Here is a 9,163-nt window from a genome sequence, read left to right on the forward strand (position 1 = left end):
TCTTCAATGTCTGCCCGCAAGGCCGGCTTTTCTGCCGTCCTGGCTCCTGCGCCTTGATATGTTAATCGCCAGGCGGCAGGCTGCTCACACCCTCTTCTCTGTGGGCTGGGGCTCAGGCAGTGCTCCTTTTAGTGCATCTGGGAGCTCACAGAAGGCTCCCAGTTCCCAGGCTATTTCAGGAGCGGCCATGTCTGCTGTAGAATGGGGTGAGGGGGGTGGGGCTGTGGGGCTCGGGCAGGGTCTTTGGCTAAGCCGCTTCTCAGCCTGGTGGTTGTGGCACTCTTGCCGTGAGCGTGGTTCTAAGGCTGTTGATTTCTCTTCTAGCTGGTCCTAGTGAGCCCTACATCAGAGCAGTATGACAGCCTCCTTCGGCAGATGTGGGAGAGGATGGACGAGGGATGCGGAGAGACCATATATGTCATTGGGCAGGGATCAGGTGAGCATAGCTTTCCTTTCACTTTGTTTAACCATCCCGGTGCGTGCACGTACCTCCCAGCTTTCTGAACTTCCCAGCCACCAGCCCTCCTGTCTTTCATGTCTGCAGAGCTGCTGGGGAGCACAGAAAAGTGCCCCGTCCTGCCAGTTCCACTGGCGCCTTCCTGAGAAGGTGGTGGTTGGTGTTAGGTGCCCTCCTGTGGGTTCTGACCTGTAGCGACCCTGTGCACAACAGAAGGAACACCGCCCAGTCCCTCGCCATCCTCTGAGACCATGGCCGCAGCACGAAGGCAATCCATCTCGTTGAGGGTCTTCCTCTTTGTCACTGCCCCTCTGCTTCACCACACGTGTCCTTCTCCAGGGACGGGTCTCTCCAGACCACATGTGCAAAGGGTGTAAGACAAAGTCTGGCCCTCCTGACCTCTAAGAAGTGTTCTGGCCTTTCTTCTTCCAAGACTGACCCTTTCAGCAGTCCTTTGAGCAGTTTGTCTTGTGAGCATTCCATGGCACTGTCCCCGTTCTCCTCCAGCACCACAATTCAAACATGCGGTCAAGACGCATTGGTAATTACTGGAGGTTGGCATTTGAAAGTTGGAAACAAAGAGGCAGGATCGGTCGTTGGAAAGTGTGGACATGGTGGCCTTGAGAGGCTCCTCTTTCAAGGCTCCCTTGCCCCGTGGTTTTACAGGCACTGCCCCTTTCTCGCTCCTTGCATTCAGGGAGCTACAGCACCTCGCAAGCAAGGACCCTTCTTAGCCAGGGGAAGAACCAGTTACATCAGATCCGGAATGGAGCCTGCCTTGGGCTTCTCCAGCTTGGGAACCCTTGCACGTTGGCTTAATGACAGCAAGGACAGGAGGGCCAGAGTCCTCATTCTGTCAGCCCTGCCCCAGGCCACACCGACCATCCTGGTGGCCAGCTGGGACAACAGAGCTGTTCTTCTCTCCTCATAGAGCTAGTCAGATATGCAGGCTTCTGACCCTCCTGGAAGGGCTCACTATTCTCCTCCAGGCAGCGTATTTCCTTCGTCTGGTCCCAGTAGGTCGCCCCCTTGACATGTCCCCAGTTATATTATGGGCTCTTTTTCTGTTTGCTCCCAGTGCACCCCTCTCTACACAGGTCTGCGTAGCCCTGCTCATTATGGCATGACCTTGGCTGGAATGACAGCCAGGATTGCTAATGCCAGTCCATCAACCCAGCCTGAGCTGGCACTTGTCCATCGTCTTTGCAGGGCGCCCAGGATGGGCCTGGAGGCATCACGAAAGGACCACTTTCCTCTGATGAATGGAGGCTTTGTGAAGGCAGGTGATGTCTCCTTTAGTCTGAGTTTCAGAGGGATGATCTCTAAATCCTTTCTCAAGCCATCGGACGGAGACCTATTAAGTGTCTTCTACGAGCTGGTTACTGTTATAAAGCACTTTTGGATACTTAAGGCCTGATCCCTGCCTCAAGGATGATAGTGTGTACACACACACACACACACACACACACACACACACACTTTATAATGCTATGCGTGACACAGCAAGAGTGATTAGAGCTCCTAAGTGGTGCCATGCCTTCCTTTGAAATATCATATCTATTCTTTCCACTTGCTACCTCCCCCCAGAGGAGAGTCTTATCACGAAAAGAAGGCATGGTCAGAGAGATAGATCATCCAGGATGGGGAGCAGGAGGGATTTGGTCCACTCCAGCAAATGAGCAAATGCTACCAGAAGCCATTCAAGGTCAGTGTAAGAAAAGCCAAGGTCAATGTAAGAAAAGCCATTCTCTGGGGACTGAGAGATCACTGGTACCCGCCCCCCCCTGCTTTTTTTTTTTTTTTTTAATTTAATACTCTCACTGGCATATCATACACTTCAATAATGCAATCACTGATGGTCTTTTGCAAGCCTCCCATTCAGGTTCGCACCTGTTCTGCTGTAATAGCATCCTCTCCTGCTAGTAGCCCTGTAGTGGCCCTGACTCATAGCAACTCTTGTATGACGGCATTGAAACAGCGCCCGCTCTCACTCCATCCTCACAACTGTTTAAGTGGTCAGCCTTCTCTTGTTGAGGGTCATCTTCCTTTTTGTTGGCCCTCTACCAGGCACTGGTTCCTCTGATAGCACTTCCCAAGTACGTGAGAAAAGGCTCGTGGTCCTTCCTTTTCCAAGGAGCACTCTGGCTGTGCTCCCTCCGAGACAGATGTCTTTGTTCTCTGGAAGTCTCCGGTTCACTAGTTTCCGCTTAGTGTGTCCAGACTCTGAATTTGCTTGATAGTCTCACCGTGTAGAATATAAGGATCACCAACAGATATGGGTAATAAGTGTTCTTTGAAGACCCTGATTAGATTCTTAAGGCCCTCTCTTCCCTCCTGCCCTTTACGGTGACCTGCTGGTAAATTTTTACCATGCCTTGGCAAGTTACCACTAATTAACCCTCTGTGGCAAACCACGAGAATATGTCAAGTATTCATTAACACACAGCCTCCACGCCCAAGCGTTTGTCTTGCATCTGCCAATTGGAAGCTATGATATTGGTAGTGACTCCTTTCTGCTGGAATTCTTTAGAGGAACAAGAAGACTATAACTGGTTAAGCAAGTTCAACCTCAGAGGTCTAAACCAGTTGGCCTTCAGGGGTCAGCTTCCACCCTGTCTTCCTGTGTCTCTTTGGCGCATTGCCTCTGTTCATCACTTCCTTCACCTGTAAAATGGGAATCATGACATCCTTCCCCGCCCTAGCCCAGAGACACTTGATTTGGATAAACTAGACATGAAAAAACGCAATGCAGAAGAATGTGTTCTCTAAGATTTCATTCTTAAATTAGGATTGACAATTTAAAAAGAAGCCATCTGATATGGCAAGTGGTTGGGACTCTGGAGCCTGGCAGCTCTGGGTTTGCCTGTTGGCTCTTTCCTCGTCATAAAGTGGGAATAGTAATGGAATCCATCCTGTGGTTGTTAGGTGTTCTTTTTGTACAGGTTCTGCATAAGCACAATTAAGAATTTCCTTTCTCCACAATGTTACTCAGTTTGTTATGATCCATACAGTCGAATCCCTTTGCACAGTCAGTAAAGCACAAGTAAACATCTTTCTCCTCTTCTCTGCTTTCAGCCAAGATCCATCTGACATCAGCAATGATAAGTCTTCATGCCACGTCCTCTGCTGAATCCGGATTGATTTTCTGGCAGCTTCTTGTAGATAGACTGCTGCAACCGTTGTTGAATGATCTACAGCAAAATTTTACTTGCATGTGATCTTACTGATGGTTTGATAATTTCTGCAGAATGTCACCATTCTTTGGAATGGGCACAAATATGGATCCCTTCCCAGTGGTTGACCAGGAAGCTTTCTTCCACGTTTCTTGGCAGAGACTAGTGTGTGTTTTCAGTACTGTATGTGTTTGTTGAAACATTCCAACTGATACTCTGTCAATTCTTAGGGCTAAGTTCTTTAGCTAAACAATTAGCTCAGTTGTTTCTAGCTAATGTCTCCAGTACAACTTGGGCTTTTCCTTCAATCCCATCATTTCTTGATCATATGCTTCCTCTTGACATGGTTGAATGTTGACCCGTTTTGTTTTGTTTGTACAGTGACTGTGTATTCCTCCCATTTTCTTTTGATGCTTTCTGCGTCATCCAAGATTTTGATTATAAAATCCTTCAATATTGTAACTAAGGGCTTGAATCTTTTTCTTTTTTCAGTTTGAGAAATGCTGAACGAGTTCTTGGTTTTTTTTTTTCTTCCCTTTTTTTTAATCGATGTTTTGTTTTTTTAACTCTAGGTATTTGCACATTTCATTATAGTGCTTTGGCTTGTCTTTAAGCTACCCTTTGAGATGTTCTGTTTAGCTCTTTTGCGTTATCATCTATTCCTTCACTTTAGCTGCTCTGCATTCAAGAGCACGTTTCGGAGTGTCTTCTGCACCCACTTGGGTCTGTCTAGGTTGGTGGGTTTTCCCCTCTGTCTTTGTATTAAGACTGTTGCTTTCTTCATGGGTGGCGCGCTTGAGGTCACTCCACAACTCGTCTGGCCTTTAGTCATTCGTGTCCCATGCCTCAAATCTGGTATTGTAGGGAAGATCAAATGACAACTCAAGGAAAGCACTTGGCATAAGGTGAGCACTATACAAATGTTAGCTAGTATTAATAGTTGTGGTAATAATTTTTAAAGATGCCAAGTTATAGATGATTTACTATGAGATTTCTTTCAAAAAGAACCTTGTTCAGTTCCTAAATTGTGACTTTTTAAAGAGCCTGAAAGTTTAAGAAACCTAAGAAAAGTGTTGAGCCCTCGGGGTGTGTGTGTGTGTGTGTGTGTCAGGAAAAGCTTTTCTCATTGGCCTTTGTCTCCCTGCTCCGAAGTAAGGCATGTGACGCATGCTGGAAAAGGGAAATCTGCTTGATGGTGTTTTCTGGGAGCCCTGGGTAGACAAGGGGACGTTGGTGATTGTCCCTTAATGTGGAACAGGACCCACCCAAGGCACTGCTCTTCCTTGTAGCAGAAGTAGTGAGATCTGATAGAAATGGGGGCTGACGAGAGTGGCAGGTTAGCAGACTGTCTCTTAGGAACACTTCCACCATGTCTTTCTCTAACCCTGAAGGTTTCCAGAGCTGAGCTGGTCAGGCCCTTGGGAACTCAGTCCAACTGGTCCCTCTTGACGCCTCTGTTCGGCATGTGAGGACATCCTGTAGGCAAGGCCTGTTCAGGGTGGTCCTTTGCCTCAAGATGCTTCTGTGTAGTTTGAGTCTGGATAGGGGCATATGTGTGAACCACCGCTCCAAAAGGTTAAAACCAATGATTCCAGCTCGGGGCAAGCACATGTGTGTCAGAGTAGAACTGCCCTCCATAGGATTTTTAATGGCTGGTTTTGCCAAGGTGCCTTTGTGTGGCTTCGAATCTCCAACCTTTTGGTTAGCAGCCAAGCACACGTTCCACTTACACACCACCAAGGGATTCCTCAAGGGAGTGGGTGATACATGAAACCTTTCTGGGAGCAGATGGTAGGAGCTTGGCAGGTGGAGATGTGCTGATGGTGTTCTGGAAGTGGAAACATGGACACACGGGGATGAGGCGCAGAGCTGGGCCAGCTCCGGGCGCACGGCCCACTCACAGGGAGAGCTGGCGGAGGTGTGCAGTAGAGGAGAAGAGACCCTTGGGGATTGAGACTGAGCACTGCTGGCCTTAGGGAGCCATTCGGGCTCTGCGTCTGGTGTGACAGCCTTGTGCATTGCTTAGGAGGGTGACAGCGCCTCTGTGACACCAGGGTTGTTAGGGTCACTTGAGGGTCTGCGTGGTGATGCCAGCAGACCAAGGCTGGTGTGGCACTGGGATCGACAAAAAGGCAGAGAAGGAGGGGGAGATAACACAGCTGGAGTCAGCAGGATGGGATGATAAGAAGGGTCGGTTTGGGTGACCGGATGGCTAGTGCTGTTGTCCTCAGAAGGCAAGATGAACAACTGGCCAGTTGCTTAAGGGGTACCCTTGGTACAGGGCACGGCTCTAGGCTTTCAGTTAGATGGTCCTCACTTGGCCCCTCTGCCCCTCCCAGCTCTGTCCTGTCGCACTTTAGGGGACCTGTGATGGTTTCCTGATAGGACCACTGGCAGAGTTCTTATTACCGTTGCTCAAAAAGAGGAAGGTGCCAAGTTTGGACAGTGGACATCCAGAAGTTATCTCACAAGCAATTGGGAATTCAGCCTAAAGCTTTGGGAAGAAGGTGAATGTTTTTGGAGCTTTGGCAATGAGCATTGAGGCCATAGAAAAAGGGAGGAAAGTTGAGAGGAAGAGGACCACTGGGCGGAGTCTTGTAGAGGACTGGCCTTCAGGGGCCTGCTGCGCGCAGAAGGCTCGTGGAGCAGGGCAGGGAGGAGGCCAACCCAGAGGGTTCAGGGCATAGGCAAGTCAGGAAGAGGAATGGACTTCCCCAAGGAAAAGAAGGTGGCCAGCAGGGTCCAATTTTGTAGGAGTCAAGTAGAGGACATGGGATAGAGGGGTTAGAAGGCCTTCGATGACTTTCCCCAGAAAATGCAGCTTCTCTGTGGAACGCCTCAGGACGTGCGTGGACTTGGAGGACACAGTTTGGAGTGAAGTTAGTCAATCCCAACAGGACAAATTTTGTTGTAAAAGAAAAATCAAGACAAAGGTTTTCATGTTAAAAGAAACAGACTTTGGTGGTTGCCCGAGGTTGGAGGGGAAGCAATAGGCTAGAGACGTATTTCCCAGCATGAGTGTACCGTCCTACGGGGGCACTGCAGTGGTCCAGGGGGGCTGCAGGACCACCTACATCCACTTCATCCGGGACTGTGGGCTATATAGGAAAACTCCAGCTCATGGCCATTGTGCCGAGGCCGACTCATGGGGACCCTATAGGACAGAGTCCTGCCCCTGGGGTTTCCGAGAGTGTAACTCTTCCTAGGAGTAGCGAGCCTCATCTTTCTCCCAAGGAGCCAGGGGCTGTAAGTGTAACTGTGTAACCACTCTGCCATCAGGGCTCCACAGGTGACTTAGTTACCACTGGGCGCTGAGTAATTTTTTTTTCCTCTGGAAAATGGGTCCGTAGGCCAAACAAGGTTGGAAACCTATGGGCTGGATCAGGGATCAGCAAATTTGAGCTGGAAGAGCCAATCCTGTCCCTCACAACAGTTAAAAATGATGCAAGAGCCACAAATGTACTTTTACAAACAAAGGAAATCACCCCGATATGGATGACATCCTTTAAAACGTTCTATTTTCACTTCAGAGCCGCACGCACGTGCTGCCTATGGCCCGAGAGCTGCCGACCCCTGGGCTAGAGGACAGACAGATGTTGGCTCAAGTCAGGGGGAGAGAGGGGTTTTAAAAAGTAGGGGACAGGGCTAGCTATGGAGGTGTGATACCAAAACATGATGAAATGTAACTCCCCACTCCCCACCTAATTCAAAATAGTGGGGGGGGGGGTTGTTTAGTTTAGTTTTTTAAAATATAAAGGCAGTGTCGTTGAGAACTGTCCAGTTTAGAGAGTATGTAGCGAGGAAGTGCAGTAAGGAACTGTCAGCACTTCTGAGATGCTTGGTGCTAAAACAGATGAGACATGGCAGCCCAGTGGACGCGCAGGGGGAGGGCAGAGGAGCAGCAGGAGGAAGGGGGTTCCTTTCCTTAGTGTGTGAGAAGCCCTGGTGCATCGCACTGAGCTGCTAACTGAAAGGCCAGCCGTGCGAACCCACTGCCTCTCCACGGAGACAGGCCAGGCCGTCTTCTCCTGTAAGAGTGGCGTCTTGTCAGCCCCGTGGAGGGGAGGGAAGGGAAGTGGAGAGCAGTTAGCTGCTGAGATCTCTCCAACCAACCAGACTCGCCGTCCAGCCGGTGCCAACTCCTAGAGGACAGGGAAGGACTGTCCCTGTGGGTTTCTAAGATTATAACTCTTTTTAAAATTTTTAATTTTAGTTTCATCTTTTTTTATTTTATTTTATTTTTTTTTTATGATTGTAACTCTTAACGGGAGAGGAAAGCCTCCTCTTTCTCCCATGGAGCTGCTGGTGGTTCCACACTGCCGACCTTGCCGTTACCATCGCAGTGTACAACCATGACGCTGAGGCGGGAAAAGAGGATGGTGGCGGAATCACGGAGTAGGGGCAGGGTGCGCGCCAAGCCAGGCAGGCAGGAGGACGCGCTGAGGGAGGTGGTGGGAGAATGAACTGCGACGCCCCGTTGAAAGCCCCCTCGTGGTTGTCATTCATGTGAGCAGCAGGTGCTGCAAACAGGATGGTTGATGGGTGCTTGTTTGTCTGGCTCCCTGTCTGATCCCGAGCACAGAGCCACCTTCCCAGCCGTCTCATCTGCTGGACATTTTCCCTGAGCTGTCCCTGCTAAAAATCTGTCTCTGAGATAACTCAGTTCTCATCCATGCTCCTCCCTCTTGTCGCCTGGATTGTTAGAGTCCCGTCCTAAGGGGACCTGCCCTCCTGGTCTGCAGCCACTGCCCGGCAGCTCTTTGTAACCCACAGCCTTCGGTCCTGACTCCCCTGTCTGAACACCCCACCCACCCTCCTGCCCAGGCTGCCCTCTGCCCAGTCCACAGGGTGTTTGCCGTGTCTCTCTAGTTCCCCACCACTCTAGCAGCCTCTGGCCACTCTGTCACCTGCCAGCCCCAGCATCCTGACCTTCTTGTGGGTCCGCCACCTGCCGTGTCCTGCCAGCTCCACACTTCACTCCTGGGCCTGCGATGCCCCTCCTTTTTTCTCACACCTGCAGCCCCAGGGTGGCATTGGCACCCTGTAGAGCTGCCTCCCTTCCCCCAACAAGACCACTTGTTTCTGTTCACAGGCGCTCTCCCGGCGGGCGGGGGGGCGAGCTAAGGGCACCTGTATTCCCAGGCTTGGCCGAAAACCTAGACATCTAGTCTCGTCTCTGTAGTTGTTGGTGAGCGAATTCCCAGATGCCCTGGGTAATCGGGAAACCATGGCCCGGAGTTGAGCTGCCAGTGGCTTGGGGGCCTCTGTGAGGTGGGGGGGGATGCCTGCTGGTTACGCTCTGGCTCTTGCTTCAGATGGGACTGAGTACGGGCTGAGCGAGGCAGACATGGAGGCCTCCTACGCTACCGTGAAGAGCATGGCCGAGCAGATCGAGGCCGACGTCATCCTCCTGCGGGAGCGGCAGGAAGCCGGCGGCCGAGTCCGGGACTACCTGGTGCGGAAGCGTGTGGGAGACAATGACTTCCTGGAGGTCAGGTGAGACGGCCTCAGCCCCCTTCCCTTTAGCATGATC

General features: G+C 50.7%; 1 protein-coding gene across 1 annotated transcript in view; it reads left to right on the forward strand.

Moving 5' to 3' along the window:
* The first annotated feature begins 329 nt into the window (after positions 1 to 329).
* Positions 330 to 9,163, forward strand: part of GTPBP1 (GTP binding protein 1) — a 23,880-nt gene continuing 15,046 nt past the window's right edge. The window contains exons 1-2 of the mRNA XM_045290920.1: positions 330 to 436; positions 8,946 to 9,126. Of these exons, the coding sequence (XP_045146855.1) occupies positions 376 to 436; positions 8,946 to 9,126 (242 nt within the window). The 5' untranslated portion in view covers positions 330 to 375. The remainder of the gene's footprint in view (positions 437 to 8,945; positions 9,127 to 9,163) is intronic.

This window comes from Echinops telfairi, unplaced genomic scaffold (genome assembly GCF_000313985.2).
Source record: "Echinops telfairi isolate 266 unplaced genomic scaffold, ASM31398v2 ScPeMD7_2;HRSCAF=8, whole genome shotgun sequence".
In the NCBI taxonomy this organism is placed as follows: domain Eukaryota; kingdom Metazoa; phylum Chordata; class Mammalia; order Afrosoricida; family Tenrecidae; genus Echinops; species Echinops telfairi.